This window comes from Eulemur rufifrons, chromosome 8 (genome assembly GCF_041146395.1).
Source record: "Eulemur rufifrons isolate Redbay chromosome 8, OSU_ERuf_1, whole genome shotgun sequence".
In the NCBI taxonomy this organism is placed as follows: Eukaryota; Metazoa; Chordata; class Mammalia; order Primates; family Lemuridae; genus Eulemur; species Eulemur rufifrons.
In genome coordinates, this window is record NC_090990.1 from 90,366,223 (window position 1) to 90,390,141 (window position 23,919).

Consider the following 23,919-nt stretch of genomic DNA (forward strand, 5'->3'; position numbering starts at 1 on the left):
GTCTGTCTCTCTGTGCCGGCAACATGGAAATTCCATTACAAGTAGCATTTTACTAAGATTATTTCAGTCATATTTTAGTCATGTTAGTAATGTTTTGTGATTTTTTTAAGTTTATAGAGAATCTGCTGTAAACTTAGATATGCTTTTTTATTTACTTGGCTTACTTTTTCTTTAGATATGCATTTCTAATTGTATAAGGCAAATTAATAGCAACAAGTCTTACAGGAATGCATTTATATTAATAAATGTACAAGGAAAAGAATACATCAGGGCATGTGTAGAGTACACAGTGTTGTTACTATTTGAAGAAATAAGCAAGCTGGTAAATTCTATACTGAAAATACATTACTCTTAGTTCCCTTTTTATAGTAATTCTTATTAGATTTTAAGCAATGTGTATCAGATAAACGTTCTGTCCTTTTATTTCTTTATTTAAAAAAAAGAGATCTCCATAAAAAGAATTCCTTTTAAATTCTTTAATTAGGTGTAAATTACCTGAGTACATCTCTTTCTCCTTCCATTCACTCAGGAGCATTTAAGTGTCACTGTGGCGTAACTATCAGGGTTAGGCATGAGGATGCAGGTGGTTCAAAAGGAGTGTGGTAAGGGACATATGACTAGGGCGTGCCTTTGAAGAACTGGCAGTGTAGCTGGAGAGAAGCCTGCTTCTTAAGCACAGGATTACAACGGAGTGTGACAAGCCGAGGAAAGGATCTCAGAGGAAGGGCGGTGGGAGCTGCCAAGACCTTGCCTAAGGGGCATACGGTAAAAAGGCCATTTGAACTAAATTCTTCAGAAGCCAAAATTTAACCACATCAAGACTAAAAGTCTTTTCCAAAATAAAATGTTGACTAAAGCTCTTTCTCATAATTGCTCTCATAAGGTGATCCATCTAAACTTGTCACATGCCTTCTCTGTCATTACGTCATCTGTCTTCCCACGTTATGTTGCTGCATTGTGACTTCACATATTCCTGGGCATTCCCTACGGGCAACCATAGGAAGGGCAGGAAGTGAGGACAGAGGACTTCACTCAGGAATGTGGCTTTTCTATGGCAGGCCCCTTTATACTCACAGTATCCTTTGCCCATCCCCCCTATAACATGGGAGAGTCTTTCTTTTTAGGATTTAGTGGTTCAACGGGTTTGGAAGTACTTGGGAAGGGGAGGCTTCCCTGAGTTCTATTGCTGGGAGAAGACAGGCAATTGAGCAGGTCAAATGGCAGGGGTAGAACCACCGTGGAAGGTTTCTCTGTGGACAAAGACTGAAGGGTGTGGAGGTATCGAAGCTGAACAGCAGCTGGGGTGCCTGACAGAATCTCAGCTGCCATCCTCAGGGACTCTGAGGCAGCCTTTTCCCCTTCTGCAGCAATCATCTAGAAAACAGATGTGGAGAAAAGCAAAGTCATCGTTCTTCATTCCATGAAGGTCTTAATCGCTGTTCAGTGTGACTCAGCAGACAAGCACTGAGTGTCTACTGGGTGGCGGGCATTGTTGCACACAGAACAGGTTGGGCCTTTTTTCTGAAGGGTCTTGAGCTAGGGAGACAGATTAAATTATTAGTTATAATGTAAGGTAGAAGCTGTTAAGGGCCATAAATGAAGGGGACTTATTAATGCCTGGTGGGCCTTGGAGGATTAGTAAGATTTTGTCAATATAGAGAAAAGTTGGCCAGCATTCCAGGCAAAGGCATGGAAGTAAGAAAGGGTAACTCCCAACTTGGGCAAAGTGAATGGGTAAACACTTCAGGAGAGAATGTGCCAGCGTCATCACCGAAATGCCACCTGAAAGTAGGCAAATCCTCGAGGACTAGGCTCAGAGACCTAAAAGTAACTCTGCCCAGGGGACCACCTTTCGCCCTTCCCTCTTCGCTATCTCCCCTCATTGCCCCAAAGTTATTGATCCTCTTAAATGATTAGGATTTTTTCCTTACTTATTCTCCGTTCTTTGAGAGAAATCTGCCTCCCTTCATTCCTCATTTTCCTCTTCCCGACACCCCACCCGCCCATGCCTCAATCATGAGAAGCTGCCGGCAGCCAGATCTGTTTCTCACTGGCTGGCCTGCATGAGCCCGTGAGCAGCGCAACCTGCTCTTGGCTCTGGCATCGAGGGGATTGGGCCCTGATCATGGTTGTCCCTCCAAAACTTGCACTGCGCTAGGAATATAGTTCTGGGCTAACCTAGAGGTGATAGGTGACTGAGATTATTATTCAGGGGACAATGCCAGCACTAGAGAAGAGGGATGGGATGATGTTTGGGGAAGAGATGCCTTTAAGGGGAGAGAGTGAAGGCAAGGGTCAAGGAGGAGGCGGTCTCTGTTATCAGCAGTTTCAGAGAGAAGGAGAGATGTTGCATTAGTCAGTTAGGAAGCTACTAACACACTTTAAGAGAGCAATTTAGCAGAGTGGTAAGGGCACATGCCAGATTCTGCCCTGTGCCTGGCTGAGTAAAAGGTAAAGAAGCAAAGGGGAAATGTTCTCCCTGAGCAGGCCTTCTTTTGCATTCTCTGGTGCTCCTCAAAGGGCAGTTTCGGTGGGAAGACAAGAGTGCTCAGCGCTGGCTCACCCGCACTTTGGCCTGTCTTTGAGCTTCGGCTTCCACAGCCAGGGAGTGCTGAAGCCCGGCCGGCAGCCTCACATCCTTGCTGAAAAAGAAGGAGCACAGGCGTGTCTGTGTGAGCAGTAGCACAGGGGCCAGGGCTTTCGCACACACTCGCAACTCTCTCCACTGCCATCTTAGGATGAGCAGCAAACTCTGAGTCAGCAAAGTGTGCTGTCCCTAGACCTGGGAGGTAGAAGGTGAGCAGACAAGAGCATCTCCAGTGCTGAGGCTCAGATGCAGATTTGTATTATTACTGATTACAGTGCAGCTACGGTTTTCTCTTCATACGCACAGCAAAGTTTGTGTTGATGAGTTGTGCTCATTTTTCCCACTTAGGATTTAATCTAAACCACAACTGTTAAATTTGAACAATGAAAAACAGCTTTGAAGACCTATACTATTAAATAACAAAGATAAGAGGAATTCATCTAAGTTTATAAAGAGAAGAATTGATTTTGAAAAGGGTAGAACTGACCAAATAAGAACAATACTTAATGTATTGCATAAAAGATATAAACTTGTCTTTTTACCCTGATTATAACTATGAAAAATGTATACATGGAAAACCATTTAGTAGTTCCTCAAAAAGTTCAATAGAGTTACCATATGACCCAGTAATTCCACTCCTAGCTATGAACCCAAGAGAACTGAAAACATATTCACACACAAAAATTACAAATCAATGTTCATTGCAGCATTATTCACGATAGCCCAAAAGTGGAAACAATGCAAATGTCCACCAACTGATGAACAGATAAACAAATTGTGGTAGAGCCATACAGTGGAATATTATTCAGCCATGAGAAGTAATGAAGTGCTGATTCATGCTACACTATGGCTGAACTTTGAAAACATCATGCTCAGTGAAAAGAAGCCAGACACAAAAGGCCATATATTGTATGAGTCTGTTTATGTGAAATGTCCACAACAGGCAAATCCATTGAGACAGAAACTAAAGTAATGGCTGTCAGGGGCCCAGGTGCTGAGGGGTGAATGGGGGTGTCCCACTTAATGAGTACAGGCTTTCTCTGGGGAGTAATGAAAATGTTATGAAATTAGATAGTAGTGATGGTTGTACTGCTTTGTAAATACACTAAAACCATACTTTAAATGGTTAAAGTGGTAAATTTTATCTAAAATATTTTTTAGATGCATAGAGGAAAAAACATGAGAGTAACTTGCCCAAAGGTTACAGGGGTCATGTTAGGGCTATGAGATATTAGGTAATTTTTTTCTCTTTTTCCAAATTTATGCTAATGTAGCCATAATTAATACTCAATAAAAATAACTTTTCAAATGAAAAATTTTATATTAAACCAAATATTTTCCTTTATCATACTGTTCTTCCCAGTTAATTTCCTACCCACATTTCTGTTCTTTCCACTTTGATTCCCCAGATACAGGTCACTGAATCCAAGGCAACCTGTGGAGGGAAGAGTTCAGATGTCAGTGAGAGCCTCCAGGTCTGAGTAGAGAGTGTCTAACTAAGCCCCGATGGCAACTGTTCTGAACTAAGAACATTTCCTTTCAAAGGACATTATTTGCCTGCTTTCTTTTGTTTAACTTCATAGTCCCTTGTGAAGAGCTGTTTAACTTGCATAATGTCAGTCAATAAATATTTGTGGAATTCAAGATGGTGTGATAAATTGAATAATGGTCCCCAAAGATGCCCATGTCCTAATCCCTGGAACCTGTGGATGCTACCCCAAGAAGGACTTTGCTGATGTGATTAAGTTAAAGGATCTAGAAACGGGGGATTATCCTGGATTATCCAGGTGGGCCCTGAATGTAGTCACAAGTGTCCTTACACCAGGGAGGCAGAGGGAGCTCTGACTACGGAGGAGGGAGGGGGTGATATGATGATGGAAGCAGAGGCTGGAGTGATGTAATTTGGAGATGGAGGACGGGGCCACAAACTGAGAAATGCAGGCAGCCACTAGATGCTGAAAAAGGCAAAGAAACAGATTCTCCTCTCAGAACCTCCAGAAGGAAACAGTCCTGCTGACACCTTGACTTTAGCCCAGTGAAAATGATTTTGGATTTTGGTCTTCAAAACTGTAAGAGAATAATTTTTTTTTATTGTTGTCTTATGCCACCACGTTTGTGGTAATTTGTTACAGAAACAATAGGAATTAATACAGATGGCATATTTGTTGAATCTGTTTTAAAATGCATTGATTAGAGAACAAGAATTTCTTGCCTCTCTTTCAAATGGCTTTCATTTATAGGGTATTTTCACCCTTACTGCTGGTAGCATCAGTTTCCCCTTGCTTCCCAGCCTCCTGACTCCCCCATGGAAATTGGAAACAGGAGAGGGAAGAAAATGAACTGTGGGTTCTGGAAAAAAGGAGCAGGGCATGGAATTCTCCATGTCAGCCCAAACTCTTCTGTTTGAACTTATTTTCTGATGATCTCTTAATGGCTAAATAAATAGTAAGATTAGTGCAGTGAGAATGCTCAGAAGAATGACTAATTTGGGGGATTGGTGAGAGTGAAGAAAGTTGACGAACACATCACAGAGGAGGTAGTATCTTAAAGGATAAATAAGATTTTGCCAGTAGAGAAAAGGGAAGTATTCAACGCAGAGGAAACAGCTGTAGAGGAGGCATGGATGTGTAAGTACAAGTGCTGAATGCAGGAAAAACATGACGTAGGGTAGAGTTCTAGAATCAGTGGGGGAAGGATGGCAAAAGGTGAGGCTACAATAGTTGGGTCATTTATTCATTCATCCAAAAAACATTATCTGTCTGCTGTATGACAAGTCCATGCTGAGGACAAAGAGATGGACAAAATATGGCCTCTGCCATTATGGAGTTTATAATCTGAGAAGACTAATGTGTAAATATAGACAGTCCTCAACATACGATGGTTCAAATTATGTTTTTTGTTTTTTTTTACTTTATGATGGGTTTATTAGAGCACTAAATGCATTTTCAACTTATGATTTTTTTACTTTACAATGGGCTTTTTGTGACATAGCCTTGTTGTAAGTTGAGTAACATCTATATATATATTATTAATATAGTTCAGTGTAACAAGGGCAAGCCTGAATGCCAAGCATCTGGACTTTATCCTTTAGAGGAGAGGGATAAATAAGGAAGAGAGGGTGAAGGGAGGCATCCTTTATGGGACAGAATCATTATCAATGCCTATAATTCTCAGGGTCCCTCCAGTTGAGGTCCTCCTTCCCGCTAGACATGATTCACAACCTCCTAGCCCAGTTCTGCACCTGGGTTCCTCCTTGGCTCCAGTGCTGCTGGTAATTGCCACTTGACTGGCTGCCTGCATTCCTGCTTTCTTCTCACCTCTCTTCTTAATATGAATACCGTTTGCCAACTTGTCTTGGTAAGAATCAAAGATGACTACCCTGGCTATGGATGAGATTGCTGGGCTTGCTGCCTGTGGGCCACATGAGGCGCCTTGCTCTTCTCCCCTGTCTAATTCCAAATCAATTAAATCTAGACAATTGATTGGGTAATTAATCATGCAAGGGTCTGGGACATCTTACCTCTTTTTATCTGAAAGTTTCATTTGAACTTGTTATTTAACTTTGTACACACTAAGCTTGTGTCCCCAGGTAGAATGTAAGTTCCCAGGAACCATGCCTTCTCAGCTTTGTGTAGCATCAGCCCCCCGTCCATCCCCAGCAGCCCCACCACTCTTGTCAACAACCATTCCCAACACTCTGTACTATGTGAATACTTCACAGTGAATTCAAAGTTACTTGGGGAGAGTTGAGAGCGAAAACTGTGGCAATGATTGACTCACCAGTACCATACTAGTGACTATAATTGACTGAGGGTCAATTTGGCCACCTCTGAACTAGCTATAAGCTCCCTAAGGGATGGTACCTTGAACAGTGAATGCCTGGCACATAGAAGATTTAATAAATGGCCAATAAACAAACGAATAAAATATATTTCAGCACATTCAATATTAAATTTATGTAAGTACCTTCACATCTTGGGCAATGCTTTTCCTCTCAAGAAGAATTTCAGTGAAGGATCGATGTGCTAGGAGACGCTTCATGGTGGTTTGCACAAGAAATTGGACAGCTTTGGACACATGAGCAAGACTGCTTAGGAGAAGGGAGGCATTTTCCATTCGGTAGTAGCAAACAGCATCTATCTCCATTATAAACATGTCTTTGGTCACAACCTAGGCAGAAAAATGTTTGGATGACAGGCTTAATTCTTGGGCTCCTTTCCCATGAGAGGACAGAGGAACTAAATGTATTCAAAGATAATTTTCTCAGTGTAAGATTATAGCAAGGAAAAAAAAAAAAAGAATAGTTGACCTGCCCTTTATTCAAAATAGACATGTTTTTGAAAATTATAAAATTTTTTTTTTGTTTTGTTTTGTTTTTTGAGACAGGGTCTCTCTTTGTTGCCTGGGCTGGCTGGAGTGCAGTAGCGTCATCATAGCTCACTGCAGCCTTGAACTCCTGGGCTCAAGAGACCTTCCTGCCTCAGTCTCCCAAGTAGCTGGGATTACAGGCATGCACCACCAGGTCCAGCTAATTTTTCTATTTTCCGTAGAGGCAGGGTCTCTCTATTGTCCAGGCTGGTCTTGAATTCCTGGGCTCGAGCGATCCTCCCACCTCGGCCTTCCAAAGTGCTAGGATTACAGGTGTGAGCCACTGTGCCTGACCTGAAAATTGTGGAATTTTTATTAAATACACTAATGAATTCACAATTTAAATGAATCCGGTTATAAATTCTTTTGTTAGAAAATTCAGGAATATTTTTCTTCTCTTAGAACATTCAGTTCATTCTGTATCAGGTCTTTGTAAACTGATGCCAAAAACAAAAAAAAAATCTGCTAGAAGAGAATCATGTTCTAGGAAACAAGTAATCTAATGCATTGCTTGCCAGACTGTATGCTAGGGAGCCATTTGGTGATACATATCAAAAGCCCTAAAAATATGCATATTCTTAACATTTCCATTTTCCGATACTTATCAAAAGGTCATATTTTAGGGATTTAGCTAGAAGGACATTATTCACGGTATTCCTTATTGGAATTAAAAAATGGGAAGAATTTAACATCAACAATAGGGAATTGGTTGAATAAATTGTGATACAGCCACACAATGAAATGCTATGTGTCTCTTTAAAATAAAGGAGTAGAAATATAGCTAATATATGAAAAGATAATCACAATATATTGTATAAAAAGGCATGTTACAAAATAGTATATGTGGTATGATACAATACGTATATGTGTGTATATATTACACACATATGTAAATATATAATAAATTATTTTTATTTGTAAAATATATTAAATATTTATTTAATGTAAACATTAATATAACCACATACATAGAAAAGTTTGAAAAGATACACTCCAAATATCAAGTTATCTGTGGGTAGTAGGATTAGGGCTCAGATTTTTTCCTTTTTTTTTTTTTTCTTTTTGCGACAGAGTCTCGCTCTGTTGCCCGGGCTAGAGTGAGTGCCGTGGCGTCAGCCTAGCTCACAGCAACCTCAAACTCCTGGACTTAAGCGATCCTACTGCCTCAGCCTCCCGAGTAGTTGGGACTACAGGCATGCACCACCATGCCCGGCTAATTTTTTCTATATATATTTTGGTTGGCCAGATAATTTCTTTCTATTTTTAGTAGAGACGGGGTCTCGCTCTTGCTCAGGCTGGTCTCAAACTCCTGACCTCGAGCTATCCACCCGCCTCGGCCTCCCAGAGTGCTAGGATTACAGGCGTGAGCCTCCGCGCCCGGCCTCGTTTTTTAAATTGTGTTAAAATACATATAAAATTTACCATCTTACCCATTTTAAGTGTACAGTTCAGTGATACTGAATACATTCATAATATTGTGACTACTCTCCCCACCATCCATCTCCATAACTCTCTGTATCTTGTAAAGCAGAAACTCTGTACTCATTGAATAGTAACTCTCCATTTCCCTCCTCCAGCCACTGGCAACCATCACTCTACTGTTTGTCTACGATTTTGACTATTCAAAGTACCTCATATATATGGAATCATACGGTATTTATCTTTTTGTGACTGCTTATTTCACTTAGCATAATGTCCTCAAGGTTCATCCATGTTGTAGCATGTCAGAATTTCCTTTTTAGGGATGAATAATATTCCATTGTATGTATATATGACATTTTGCTTATTCATGTATCTGGTGATGATCACTTGGGTTGCTTCCACATTGTAACTATTGTGACTAATGCTACTATGAACATCTGTGTACAAATATCTCTTTGAGATTAGGAATAAGTTTTATTTCTTTCTTTTGTTTATCTAAATTAAGCTTTTTAAAAATTTTTTTATTGATACATAATAGTTGTGCATATTCATGGATTACATGTTACATCTTGATACAAGCACACAACATACAATGATCAAATCAGGGTAACTGGGACAAGATTCACCTAAAACATTCATCACTGCTTTATGTTGGGAGCATTTGAAAACTTCTAGCTATTCTGAAATATAATAAACTATTGTCAATGATAGTTGCCCCATTGTACCACTGAACATCAGAACTTCTTCCTTCTATTAAACAGAATTACCCCTTCACCAACATCTCTTCATTACCCCTTCCCACCACCCTTACCAATCTCTAGTAGCCACCATTCTATTCACTACTTCCTTGAGAACAATTTTTTTTTAGGTCCCATATATGAGTGTGAAAATGAAATATTTGTCTTTCTGTGCCTGGTTTATTTCACTTAAAATAATGTCCTCCAGATCTTCTATTTACCCAAAAAAAGAATGAGAAAGAACCTCAGACTAAAAGTGGGAGACAATTTAGGAAAGACTTATAAGTCTGAATCACTGATAGAAAAATCTGGATATTATCTCTATTTTTCTTTTAAAAAAATTTTAATTGTGGTAAAATATAGATAACATAAAATTTACCATCTTACGTGTACACTTTGTAGTGTTAAATATATTCACATCGTTGTGCAACCAATCTCCAGAACTCATTTCCTCTTGCAAAACTGAATCCCATTAAACAACAATTCCCCATTCTTTCCTCCTGCATCTCTTGTCAACCAGCATTCTAATTTCTGTCCCTGTGAATTTGACTGCTCTAGGTATCTCATATAAGTAGGATTATACAGTATTTTTTCTTTTTTGTGTGTGCAACTGAATTATTTCACTTAACATAATATCTTCAAGATCCATCCATGTTGTAGAATATATCAGAATTTTCAAGGCTGAATAATATTTCATCATAGGTTATATATCACATTTCATTTTTCTATTCAGCTGTCAGTGGACACTTGGGTTGCTTCTACCTTTCTGCTATGAGCATAGGTGTACAAATATTTCTTCAAGACCTTGCTTTCAATTTTTGTAAATATATATACAGAAGTAGAATTGCTGGGTCATATAGTAATGCTATTTTTAACTTTTTGAGGAGCTGCCATACTGTTTTCTATAGTGGCTGTACAATTTTACATTGCCACTAACAGTGCACAAGGATTCCAATTTTTCTACATCCTCTTTAACACTTGTTATTTTCTGGGTTTTTTTAAATAGTAACCATCTTAAGGGGTATGAAGTGGTATCTTGTTGTGATTTTGATTTGCATTTCCCTAGTGATTTGTGATGTTGAACATCTTTTATCTGTTTGTTGCCCATTTGTATATCTTCACCTTCTTTGTACGTCATCTTTGGAGAAATGTCTATTGAAGTCTGTATGAGTCAGTCTTCTTCAGAGACACAGAATAGAATGTGTGCATGCATATATACTTATTAATATATATGGCACACATATGCCCACACATACACACACATGTAGAGGGGAGAGAAAGAGAGAGAGAGAGAGAGAGAGAGAGAGATTGATTGATCTTAAGGAATTGGCTCATGTTATTGTGGGGGCTGGCAAGTCCAAAATCTTCAGGCTGGAGCCAGGGAAGAATTGATATTGTTTCCTGGCAGAATTCTCCCCTCCTCAAGGGGAGGTCAGTTTTTTTTCTTGAGGCTTTCAACTGATTGGATAAGGCCCACCCACGTTATAGAGGGTAATCTGATTTACTCAAAATCTACTGATTTAAATGTTAATCTTATCTTAAAGAATACCTTCACAATAACATCCAGATGTGTTTGACCAAATATAGGTCAAATGATCATGGCATAGCCAAGCTGACACATAGGATTAACCATCACAAAGTCCTTTGCCCATTTTTAAATCAGGTTGTTTGCTTTTATGTCATTGAGATATATGAGTTCTTTGCACATCCTGGATATTAACCCCTTATGAGATATATGATTTGCAAGTATTTTCTCCCATTCCGTAGGTTGCCTCTTCACTCTGTTGATTGTTTCCTTTGATGCACAAAAGTTTTTAAGTCTGATATAGTCCATATCTCCACTTTTCGTTCCTACTTTTGAACATAATCAGTTATTTTGCCCTGGGCCAATGTTGGTAGGTAGGCCATGGAAAATGTAGAGAGAAAGTAAAAGCCACCCTTTGGCTTACCTCATGAAAGGGTATCTCCAAAGTTTGGAGACGAAGGTCAACCTTGTGGTAGGTATCCAGGCAGGGCAAAAAAAAGAAAAGACCTAGAGGAAGGGGAGGGGGAAGTGACAGGTGAATAGCTAGCATAGAGATGTTTGGGGTTCACTTTTTCAGGTCAAGTTGCATGCTACATTGCTGCTTTTGGCTTCCAACTACACACAGACCATTGGACAATCCCACCTCCACCCCTCTACTATCTTTGTTGTATCTGAGGTTACCATATAATTTGTTGCTCAATCTGAGACACTTTTGAGGGTAAAAGGAGAAAGAACACTATTACAACTTGCTCCAGGATAACAAGTATAAAGAGGGATTATCCTCAGCAGACTGGACTGTGTGGTCACTTTAGTCATGGTGTTGGGCCTTCCAGATCTCAGTTACATGTCTGTCCCTTCACTAGGAGCTCCCTAAGTAGAATTTCCTATGCATTATTGTTATCCTTAGTGTATGACTTAGTGCCTATTAGGTGCTTTTTAAAATTGTTTTTGAATCTATGAGTGTACCCAGGTGTCAAATTTTAGAGCCAGCAACTTCTGTGTGGTATTTCTTAAAATGTGAACTCCTGTTTGTAACTAGCCTGGGCAACATAGGAGACTCCCATCTCTACAAAAAATAAGAAAAAATTAGCTGGGCATGGTAGTGTGTGCCTGCAATCCCAGCTACTCAGGAAGCTGAGGCAGGAGGATCACTTGAGCCTAGGCGTTTGAGGTTGCAGTGAGCTATGACCAGACCAATGCACTCCAGCCTGGATGACAGAGTGAGATCTCATCTCTTAAAAAAAAAAAAAAAAAAAAAAAAAAAAGTGAACTCCAGAATTAATTAGAATAGCAATATCATGATACCAGCCTTCTCATTGGCTAGTTAGTCCTCACCCAGCCAATATAATGTACAGGGTCAATGTGTAATACACATGTGTAGGTTAATTTATAGAGATTTTCTGAGAGCCCATTGGTTGCTATGGGCTCCTGCAAGAGCCAAAGCTTTGTTGGAAGAAAGAGAACCTCACAGAGCGCAGGATCCATCTGGGGAGCAGCCCAGCTACTAGCCTTTCTCAGCCCCAATCAAGAAGGTTCCCAAAAACCAGGGACAGAACAAGACATCCATGTCTTAGAACTACAGGGTCTGGTTCCACTTTTGTATGGACCCATCTATTGGTTCTAAATATTCAAACTCTGATTTATGTCTCTTAGTCTGGTCTCTATTCTCTACCTGGTTTTGTAGGTCTGGCTTAGAACTCAGACCCACTCCAATACATGCACAATGGGACTCTGTTCCTTCTCATACCTTCCTGGCTGGCTTCGATCTCCAAACTGCAATTACTAGACTTTTCAGACTAACCATACTACTCTCTGTGCCCCATTAACAGCTTGGACTTCTGGATAGCAACTCCACTAAGACATCAGAGACTGTGTCTTATTCATCCATATTCGCATCCTTGATAATGCAGTGTCTGAAACAAGAAGTGCTCAATCTATGTATCTTAAATCCCACCAACTAAAGACCAATTTGTTACTTAGATGCTGAACTTTGCCTATCTCCCATGATTTGGTCACCCCCAGGTTTCTGAAGTAGCTAAGCTTTTCTCTGAGAATTCACAGGACTCTAACCATACACATATTGTATTCAAACCAGTCCCCAGCCATGGGTCCTAAACTAACTTGCTATTTCAGCCAGCGTGGCCCTAGCATGTGGGCGCCTTTATTTCTCTTGGCCACCTGTGACCTGGTAGTAATGCTCTCTGAATAATTTCTTAATAACCTGTATTATAGGTAACAGATTGGAAGATTCAGATATCATGAATCAAGTCACTTCATGTAATCTGAGGTCCACATCACAAATATGCATGGATCGAAGAAATTGGCAAGTCAGGAGGTGGATGTTAAAAAAAAGAAAGGATGTTTCTTACCAGGGCCTTTGGCTCTTCCAGGAAGCATATGTCCCAGTCGGAATATAATTACTCTTTCATGCTCCTGTACAACCTAAAGAGAAATTTAATACTTTCAAATTACTCCAAGAAAGAAAAAGAAAGTCTTCAAAAGGCCTTGGCACAAGAGTGATCCTAGGTATCAGAAATATTTTTTTTTTTTGATAACCAAGAAAAAATTTCTGTTAATACTTAAAGTTCTAAAATCTACATTTAGTAAGAGTAGAATTTCAGAAATCAATGAAAAAATATATTGGTCTTGTTAATTTTTGAGCACAAGGATGGAATTTTGATTGAAGACTCATGATTATCTAAAAACTAATGTTTCTACTATGTCCAACTTTCCCTAAATCAAAGAAATCGTATCAGGGCATGTTTAATCTTGTATTTTACAATGACTTCTACATTATTAGCTTTTATATATATATATCAATCATATCACTCATTAGCTATTTAACAGAAAGAGGGAATATATTTTAATACCACTTGTGATATTTTATTTTAAACTGCAATTTTTTTCTCAGGCTGCTTCAAAGCAATTCTATTGGATTTTAATTTGTCAATTCTCACTGGTGATAGATCTAGAAAAATTGTGTCTTGAAAGTGTGTAAAGGTATTTTTAAGTGACAAAAAAAGATCTCTGTTTAGAAATGTCTGTCTATTAGAAGAGAACTAGGAAAGTTTCTGCATACTACTTTAAAAATAAACTCCACTTTCTGGCCCAGGATCAAAATCTGAGTTCTGTTGCTTGTTTATCATTAATTTGTTGGTCTGTTTATTTTTATATATATTCTACCAGACTATGAACTCCTTGATAACATGAAATAAATCATTTCTTCTCAATGCCTAAAAAAATGCCTGATACATAGTAAGTATTCAATAAATAATGAATGAGGAAAGGAATGATTTGTGACTGTAGACAGTCATTTTCCTTCCTCATCCTCCCTATACTTTAAAAAGCTCCATTGAATAATAACTAGCCAAATATAAAAACATAATAGAGATCAAAATAAACACACTTTGTAGTGTGTTTCTTAAGGTAACGGGTTCTACTACCTGTAAGTCCCTTGAAGTTAGGAACCATGTCTTGTTTGTCTTTGAGGTTTACAACTCCTGTGCCAGAACACTGCCTTGCTTGTTGAAACAATAAGAATAAATGATAAGGTTTGGTTTCCAGAGTATACCCCAGCAATTCCCAGTTGCTTCATTTCCTAGCAGTACTTATTTCTTTTCTGCTTGTATTGGAAGAAACAAATCTTCCCAGAGATGAAGGGGGGAGTCTTACTCCTTCAAGACCTTGCTCAAATGTAACTGCCTGGTTCTACTGCTATGTCTTTTACTCAGTTGGTTTCTTAGGCTTTACCATCTTAAGTGACCATATCTGAGAGCCTTTTCCACCACCCATGACTGAATCAGTGTTGGATCTTGCAGTCATACAGGTGCTCAGATAACCCTTCAAGAAGAGCCTCTTGCCAACTATACACTGTCTATAGGAGAGACACACTTTATATTCAAAGATATGAACAGACTGAAAATAAAAGACATAAAGATATATCACACAAACAGTAACCAAAGGAGAGTAGGAATGGATAAACTAATATAAGGCATAATGGACTTTAAAACAAAGAAGCAAACATGTTACTGGCAATAAAGAGGGACATTGTATAATGATAAAAAGGTCAATGCATTAGGAAAGTATAACGATGATGAGCACATATGTACCTAAAAACAGAGCTCCAAAATACAAGAAGCAAAACCCAAAAGAAATGAAGGTAGAAATAAGAGTGGGAGACTTCAGTACTCCACTTTCAACAAAGGAACAACTGGAGAGATCAACAAGAAATAGAAGACTTGAACAACACTATCAACAAATAGAACTAACAGACATCGATACATAATTCCACCAGCAACAGCAGAATACATATTCTTCTCACGCATACATGAATCATCTCTAGGACAGATCATATATTAGGCGATAGAACAAACTTAAAACAGATTGAAAAGGACTGAAATAATATAAAGTAACTCTTTCTCAAAAAAAAAAAAGAAATGAAATTAGGAATCAATAACAGAAGAAAATTTGGGAAATTTACCAATATATGGAAAGTAAACAACACACTCTAACCAATAGGTTAAAGAAGAAATTACAAGGCAAATAAGAAAATATTTTGAGATGAATGAAAATAAAAATACAAGATACCACAATGTATGGGATGCAACTAAAGCAGTACATAGAGGAAAATTTATAGCTATACATGTCTGTAATAAAATAGAGGAAATATCTCAAAATAATACCCCAATCTTCTGCCTTAAAACACTGAAAATAAAAAAGCAAACAAAATCTAAAGCAACAGAAAGAAGAAAATAATATAGATTACAGTGGAAATAAATGCAATGGAGAATAGAAAAACAATAGAGAAAATCAATGAAACCAAAAGTTGAGTCTTTGAAAAGATCAACAAAAGTGGCAAATATTTAGCAAGTCTGATGAAGTGAAAAGAGAGAAGACTCAAATTATCAAAATCAGGAGTGAAAGAAGGGATCATTACTACTGTCCTTACAGAGATGAAAAAGACTATAAGAGAAAACACAATGAAAAACTGTCTGCCAACACATTAGATATCTTAGATGAAATGGACAAATTCCTACAGAGACATAAACTAGCAAAACTAATTCAGGAAGAAAAAGAAAAACTGAAAAGACCTATAATTAAAAGATTGAATTAGTAGTTTTAAAACTGACCACAATGTGGAGAAAAGGCAACCCTTGTCCACTGTTGGTGGGAATATAAATTGACACAGACATTATGGAAAACAGTATGGAAGTTCCTCAGAAAATTAAAAATATAACTACCACATGATCCAGCAATCCTACTTCTGAATATATATCCGCAGGAAATGAAATCAGTATCTTGAAGAGATATTCAGCCCCATATTCACTGCAGCATTATTCACAATAGCCAAGATATGGAAACAACCTAAGTGTCCATTAATAAGAGACAAATGAATAAAGAAAATGTGGTGTACATATATATACATATATGTACAGGGGTATGTATATATACACATGTATATACACATGGATATAAATATTATTCAGTCTTTAAAAAGAAGGAAATCCTGCCATTTGCAACAACATGGATGAACTTGAAGGACATTATGCTAAGTTAAATAAGCCAGACACAGAAAGACAAACACCACATGCTTGCACTTTTATGTGGAATCTGAAAAGGTTGAACCCATAGAAGCAGAGAGTGGAATGGTGGTTACCAGGGGCTGGGGGGGTGGGGAGGTGGAGAATGAGGAGATGTCGGTCAAAGGATACAGGTTCAGTTATGTAGGAAAAGTAAATTCTGGAGATCTAACGTACAGTATGACCATAGTTAATAATACTGTATTGTATATTTGAAGTTTGCTGAGACAGTTGGGTCTTAAGGGTGCTTACCACATGCGCACACACACAAACAAAATCATAATTATGTGAAGTGATAGGTTAATTAGCTTGATTACGATAATCATTTCACAATATATGTATATCAAAACATCACATTGTATACCTTAAATATACATAATTTTTATTTGAGTATACGTCAATAAAGCTGGGGGAAAATTAAAAATAATTAAAAAAATTAAAACTTCCCACAAAAAAAGCTCAGGACCAGATGGTTTCACTGGTGAATTCTGCCAAACATTTTACAAGGAATTAATCCCAGTGTGCTGAGGCGGCGGTGGAGCGGAGGAGGCGGAGGCTGGGCAGGCGGCGGGCTCCGCCGTGCCGCGCGCCGGCCGAAAGCGTCCCCAGGGGCCGTTCCACTCCGGGAGGGCGAGCGCGGAGTGTGCTGTAGGTGGGGACTGTGAGGCCGCGAGTTGGGGTGAGGCGCTGGCGCGGGGGCCGGCTGTCCTCGGTGGCCAGGCGCTAGGCTCGGCTGCGCTCGGTGACGGGCAGACACTGCGCGGGGAGCGGGCCGCAGACACGCCGAGGGTTCGGTAAGGCGGGCGCGCGGGAGGGCACCGCGGGGTAGACTGCAGGGCCCTTCTTTCTTTTGTAGAAAAAAATTGTTTTCAAAGTAAGGTTAGGGATCGAATGTTCTTGGAGGCTCCTCTCGGGTTTCTCCCCCGCCCCCGGGGCTCATCTCCCGGCCACCCAGGGCTGGCGGTGCTGCGGGCCCACCGCCTCCTGCACCTCCCCGCGAGCTGGGCGTTTGCAAGATTTCTGGCCGAAGGCCAGCCGGGACTCCCGGGAATGGCCACGTGGGGGCTTTGGGGACACAGGCGCTCGCAGAGGAGCCTCAGCGGGAGCGTTTCCCTCCTCTGCCTGCAGGCGACACCGCAGGCCCGCCCACCGGTGTGCGTGGGGGCAGCTGAGCAAGATGTCTCTGCTCCCTGGGACTCCGGTGGGGTTTTTCCTCTCATCTTTCTAATTGGTTGAAGTTGCCGCTGCATGTTGGACGACAGTGGTGACTTAGTGCCTTTTTCTTCTTGCTTCCCCCGCCACCTCTGTATCATGCCTTTCTCATTTTTCGTTGGACTTAATTAAATATTTATGTTAAAGATTCTCTTAAATAGCACACAAGGAATATTAGGGAGAGAAAGTCAGACCTGATTTCTTAGTTTTAGCCTGCCTTGGACCCTTTATGGCCTCACCTCTGTAGCTGAAACTTGAAGAAGGTGGAGGGGAGGAGGAGACCCACAGCAGGATGCTTGGGATGCAGTTTAATAATAGTCACCTTTTAGGAAACAGAATTTGAATAATTATAATTTGATCTGAATGCAGAATTGCAATCTGCTTTTAAAATGCTTGGGGCACTGTGTGATTCCACATGGATAGCTGGCAGCTTGGCTGTACACTGTTGTCAGCATTTCTTTTATTTCCCATTCTTTCAGAGATTTGTTTGGCACAGATTTAGACCTTTTAAGTCAATCTGAATGGGAATAACTTTTCTGATACATTGGTTGCTTTTTATAAACATTGTCTGCATTTATATTTCTATTGGAAGAAGAAGAAGCAAATGGTGCAGGAGTACAGTGGCTCCTAGAGTCCACAACAGGTGCTATAATAGTTCGAGCCAGTAAGTGGATTTGTTGTTGTAATATTTTTTAGTATTGATAGTTGTGATTCAATAATATATTTTTCCTTATTGGGTACATTGAAGTCTAACTCAGAATCAATATTTGTTCCTTGGATTTGAATGTGAAGGAAATAGAAGCTTTAATTGCTGCTGCAACATGACCTCAAAGTTTTTCAAGTAAAGACAAAAGGAATTAATACCAATTTTTCACAAATTCTCCCAAAATATAGAACATAGGGAAATTTTCCCAACACATTCTTTAAGGCCAGTGTTACCCTGATAACAAAACAAGACAGAGCCATCACAAGAAAAATACAGATCAATAACTCTTATGAATATATTAATAGATGCAAAAATCTTCAGCAAACTATTAGCAACCTGAATCAAGTAACATGTAATAAAGATTATAGATCAAGTGGGATTTTAATATCCCAAAATTAATGGATATGTAGACCATATCAATACAATAAAGTCCAAATACCATGTGATCATCTCAATAGATGCAGAAAATGCATTTGACAAAATTCAACACCTTTTCATGGAGGAGCAGGAGGGGAGGAAGGGGTGGAGGAGGAGAGGTAGGGAAGGGAAGAGGAAGGGGAAGAAGCCTCTGCCTACCATTGAGGAGTACAACCAACAAGAGTCCCAGCAGCGTCTGTAGTGTTTCATCAAGAACATGCTCTTCTTGACAGCTCTAGGCAATGACTAAGAATGTCATTTGCTGGAGTCATTTGTAAGACTAGGTCCTTGCCATTTCTGCCCATCGTGGGACTCCTATGAAGCAAACTTTGCTCTAAGGTTCCCGTTTGGGCTGGGCAAGACTTTCTCAGAGCTGCACCACAGTCTGAGGCTCTTTCTGCACAATCTTTTCTTCCCCTTCTCACATCACAAGTGTCAGATCTGCATCATTGTCTGAAGACTTCCCCAGCCTACTCTTGTTCTCTCTCCCCTTAATCTTTCACAGGCAATGCCTCCCAGTAAACCCCTTATTCTTCTATCTTGGCATGTGCTTCCTGAACTGACACAGGTCTTCATTTACGTGGGGTCAGTCATGTGTAACCACCTGTGGGCCAAAGATAGCCATCACTCATGGTCTATAGAAGCAGCCAAAGAAGTTTCCTGGAAGTGTGAGGAGAGGATGTCATGAGCCATTCTGGGCCAGTCTTTGTGTCACAGAGTGCAAATGAACTAGATGTAGTCCCTGCCCTGAAGTGCCTCTCAGTTTAATGGGAGAGATAGGGTGTCAACAAATATAATAGACACAGGAGCACAAGGAAGGGAATGATAGTCTGGAGGAGTCAAAGAAGGCTTCACAGTTACATTTGAGCAAAGTATTGAAGGAGTAAAAGCTCTCCTGGAAGATCAGTTGGGGATAAGGGCATTCCATACAGAGCAACATGTACCAAAACACAGAGATGAGAATGGGCATGGTGCAGTGAGTGAGAGGCAACAGGAAATTACCTCTTGGGTCCTCATGGAATCTCACCTTTATGCAGAACCAGATGGAAAAAGGGAAGGTCACAATGATGAAGATCAGGGAAGTGAGGACAAGAAGCCACTCACAGGCCCCTAAACCAGAGGTCTTGATGCCTTAAAAGAAAAAAAATAATTATATTGAAACTTCACCATATTCATTGACTAGCACTTGTTGGTCCAGTTCTTGGTACTGGGGTCAGAGCAGCTTGGAGATTTTCCTGGAAATATTAGAATGAGCCAGATATCATAGTCAGAATTCCCAGGGCTTGGGGTGTTGTCTATGTGGGCCTACAGAAGGTGGAACAGGCTCCTAGAAAGGTAGTAGGGTACACTGCAACAGCACAGAGTCTGGGAAGAAGGTCTTGGTTCTAGTTCTGCCTCTACCATTTCATATCCATATGACTTAGGCAAGGCATATGACCTTTTCAAACCTCAGTTTCCCCAACTATACAATGCAGATGCTAATATTTCATAACTATCTCAAAATAACTGGCTCATGAGTTATATCTCCTATCTCTGGCATAAGGGTAAAATGACATACACACATAAAAAGCCCTGAACTGTGCTTTACATCTGTCAGCTTTGGTATTTGAAGTGATTTGAACCACATGTGTCCAGAGGCTCATCTTTCATGAAATAACTTCCCCTTCTACTACCTGCCCTAATGTCTGAAATAACTCCATTAGAAACCCCCTTTGGATGAAGGTCTTGATCTCCAGACAAGTCTCTGAAAATCATGTATATGGGGTAATATTAGCCAACTAATGTCTGTAAAAAAAGTTATAAGGAACTGGGTTGAAAAACATCCAGGATGCTTGGGTGATAAATGAAATGGTATCAAGGAAAGTCAGCCTCGAGAACACAAGCTTCTTGGGGGCTTGTCTTGTTGACATTGTTACCCAGGGCTTAAAATAGTGCCTGACATAATATAGATGCTCAATAAATCTTTGTTGAATGTAGGAAGAAAGGAGAAGTGGATAGTGACAATGATTTAAATGTAATTGTTATGAAAATCTCAAGAATTTTAATTTCCATGTACTAGAAAACTGGCCAAAGTGATACTATTTGCCAGTTGAAAAATCTCATAAATAAAGCTATGGTCCCCAAGCCCCAAGATGGGGCCATAGAGCTCCACTGTGCCACCTCCCCTCTCCAACTCCCCCCAACCCCTGCCCAAGTCTTCCATGAAACTTAGGAGAACCCAGCTGCACAGCGGGAGGTGAGCGGTGGGAGAGTGGCGAGTGACGCTTCATCTGCATTTACAGCTGCTCCCCATCACTTGCATCATTGCCTGAGCTCTGCCTCCACCACCCCCACCCCCATCTGTGGAAAAATTGTCATGAAACTAACATGAAACTGGTCCCTGGTGCCAAAAAGGTTGGGGACTGCTGTAGAGGACTAGAAGGTGACTAAAGATTAGGAAATGGTAAAAAGCCTATTTTTAAGGGATGGGGAGGAAAAGGATAACTAACTGTTAGGCATGAAAATTTGATTTTCATGCTTGGAAAGGTCATCACAAAATTGATCACTTGAAGAAAACAGATATGTAAGCTGCACCAGCACAAAATCAAAATCAGCACTAAATGTCATTGCATGGCAGTTCCAAAGGCTGTTCCCACAGAATACTAATCCCACAAGGTGCCCCACAAAGGAAACGTTTCCTGGGCAAATGAGTTTAGAGAATGCTGGGCATTGTATCCCATTCCTGGAGTTCCCAGTGCTTGTCAGTATGTTGCAGTTATGAGAATCTCTGCAGTAAAGAATCATTCTTAGCTTTGTTTACTCTAGTGTTTTTGAAGCATTGGACCAGGTAATATTTTCTGTAAGGAATATTCATTGATGTTCTATGGAACTTATTCCCCTTGGAACCTACTTTGGGAAATGCTGCTCTACCAACATCATATTAATTTTTATAATCTTAAGATACTAACAGTAGCACTGCCCTTTTTAATTAGTTACCAGTGGTAGCCATGGCAAGTAAAAATAAATGCACATACAGACTGAATTACATTTAATAAGTGTAGAAAGGCCTCAAAAATTCTTTAGTACAGTAGTTAGGGATGTGAAGAGAAAACTGGTTTCTATACTCAAACCTAACTTAAAGCTTTACTTACAAAATATTATTCTCTTGGAATAAGTTGCTTTAATATCCAATTTCTTTGGTTTAATAGTGAAACATTAAAAGTTGAAGCAGGAAGAGCCTTTAGACATAGTCCAAGGATCCCCTAAATTTTAGAAAGGTGACACTTGTCTTAAGTAGCCTGCATATGGGGGAGTGGTGCTAAGTGAGAAAAAGGAGGCGCTGTTGCTCCCTATTCCTTGGGAACAGGGGAAACCTCCGTGACACAAAGGCTGCCTCATCCTTAGTGGGACTTCTCACCCATTTTGGGGGGTCTCTTGCTCTAGTTACCTCGTAGCTGGAGAGGTTGAGGCCCACAAAGGTGCCCAAGACCACAGCTAGTTGGTAGCTGGGACCATGACCAAAAATCAAGGGCAGCACCATGTAAGGGAGAGCATTTTAGTGAGACTGTCTTACTCTGGCATTCTGGCTTTCCGCTTTCCAACTATGGGACTTGGGCAACTTACTTAATTTCTCATCTGTAATAAGAGGATGATAAGGGATTAGATAACTCAGTAAACAACCAGTGTGTGCTTGGCACATAGCAGGGGTTCCATAAATGGCAGTTCCCTTCCTTTCCTACCACACCACTGTGATCTGCCACACAACGGCTATGAGTCCCCTAACCTCAACATTGCTATAACATTGAACATAACAACTCTTTAATGACTAGAGGTTTCTGACTGATGAAAGAGCATCATTTGGGCAAAACAGTATTAACATGGTCCATTTAAACTACATCCCAACTGCAGAAATCTTTCTCAAATTGTAGCTTTCAGTGATCCAGCATGTACCTCATTACTGGTAGCCAGGAAATGTTAAAACTTTATAGCCAGCAGAAAAGCAGTATAACACACTATTCTTTATTTACTTTCTGTTAAACATCTGTCATCCTACTACTTAAGTTGTAATGATTTTTTCCTTCCATGCAAAAGGACTGGAGGTAGATAAATTTATTCCTAAGAGCTGCTTCACCTATAGAAGCAAAATAGACGCCTTTCTTTGCATTCCCTCCTTTGATCTAACTTGCCTCTTTTAGCTTGGAAGGATTCTGCTAAAATGGTGCATGTTTTTTGCTCCAGGCTTTGTAAAAAGTGCTTTGGGTGCCTTTTCTAATTTTATCCTCACGACTACCCTCTGAGGCAGCTACTGTTGTTATTTGATAGATAGTTAAGGCCCTTCCTGTGATCACATGGCCAGCAACTAGTTAAGCTGTGATTTAAACTCAAGTCTGGCTCTTCCACTTGGCTTTTCTGCATCTGCTTTTTTTTTATTATTATTATTTAAAGAATTATCATCTCCAAAAATAGTTTAAAATATGCTTAGGTAAGACTGAGGGGTGAGGAAGAGGAGAAAAGAATAAGCCACATAATTGCCCAGAGCGCCCAGCTAATACATGTCTTTACTTAAATTAGGCGCCCGCCCGTATGCCCTTCCAGGGCCACAAAAACCAACTTCATGGTTCCTTTACTATGTTGATCGGTCCCCAACCTGGACCACGCCGTCTCCCACCTCCCATCCATGGCTGGCCCCTGAGATCAGAGGTATTTAGTAATGTTACTCGAATTTCTTCTGATTACTTTGTACTGCACTATAGCAGATAGCTGGGTTCCTAACTCATGCCTTTCTTTTCCCGGCAACGCGAGCGTCCAGCAGTCTGCTCTGGCTTCGGTGGCTCTTGGTGGTGTGACTCATTCCACCTTATGACATTCCTGGGGCATGTGAGAAGGCGGCTTCCCCGCCCGGTGCCCGACCTGTCTGCAGTCGTACCTTCCTCCGGCCGCTCGCTCTCGAGTAGCGCCACCACCTCCGTGCCCTCCTCGCCGGAGCCGCGGACTTCATCCACGTCCACCACGGTGGCTGCGGGCGCTCGGGGCTCCCCCGGCCCCCCCGCCCGTCCAGAGCCCGTCCGCTCGGGCCTGGCATCCCGGCGCCCGCGGCCTCCGCCGCCCCTCTCGGCCTTCGCCCTCTTGTTCTCCTTGTGTGGGGACCGGCCGCCTCGCCCGTGGGCCTCTCGGGAAGAGCTCCGCACCCTCCTCTCCATGCTTGGAGCTGCCGGGTAGCCCGAGCTGCAGGCGCGGACGCGGCTCGACCCGGGAGGGCGATCGCAGCAGAGTCGCCGGCAGGTGTGCGCGGTGCGGCGGGGACTATAATGACCGTCAGGTGGGGGCGGGCCGGGGCGAGGGGCGGGACGCGGGAGACCAGCGGGAGGCGGAGGCTCTGCTCGCCG

The 23,919-nt window shown here is 40.8% G+C and overlaps 1 protein-coding gene across 2 annotated transcripts; it reads right to left on the minus strand.

Annotated features, from left to right (window-relative positions):
- Positions 1-1,095: 1,095 nt before the first annotated feature.
- Positions 1,096-23,733, minus strand: NPHS2 (NPHS2 stomatin family member, podocin). Of its 2 annotated transcripts, XM_069478400.1 has the most exons (8): positions 23,460-23,733; positions 19,581-19,684; positions 13,009-13,081; positions 11,064-11,146; positions 6,554-6,757; positions 3,967-4,022; positions 2,564-2,642; positions 1,096-1,374 (listed from the first exon to the last, which is right to left on the minus strand). In XM_069478400.1, exons 1-8 carry the CDS (start codon positions 23,731-23,733, stop codon positions 1,096-1,098), a joined length of 1,152 nt encoding a protein of 383 aa, XP_069334501.1. The 2 variants fall into 2 exon arrangements, with proteins under 2 accessions (XP_069334501.1, XP_069334502.1); XM_069478401.1 differs by lacking the exon at positions 6,554-6,757.
- Positions 23,734-23,919: the final 186 nt, after the last annotated feature.

Excerpts from the sequence above, each read along its gene's own strand:
- NPHS2 (XM_069478400.1), bottom strand. The coding sequence starts at position 23,733 with ATGGAGAGGAGGGTGCGGAGCTCTTCCCGAGAGGCCCACGGGCGAGGC. Across the intron at positions 13,082-19,580 it reads CCATCTGGTTCTGCATAAAG|GTTGTACAGGAGCATGAAAG; the intron begins GTGAGATTCCAT and ends ATTTCTCTTTAG. Across the intron at positions 11,147-13,008 it reads TGGAAGAGCCAAAGGCCCTG|GTCTTTTCTTTTTTTTGCCC; the intron begins GTAAGAAACATC and ends CCCTTCCTCTAG.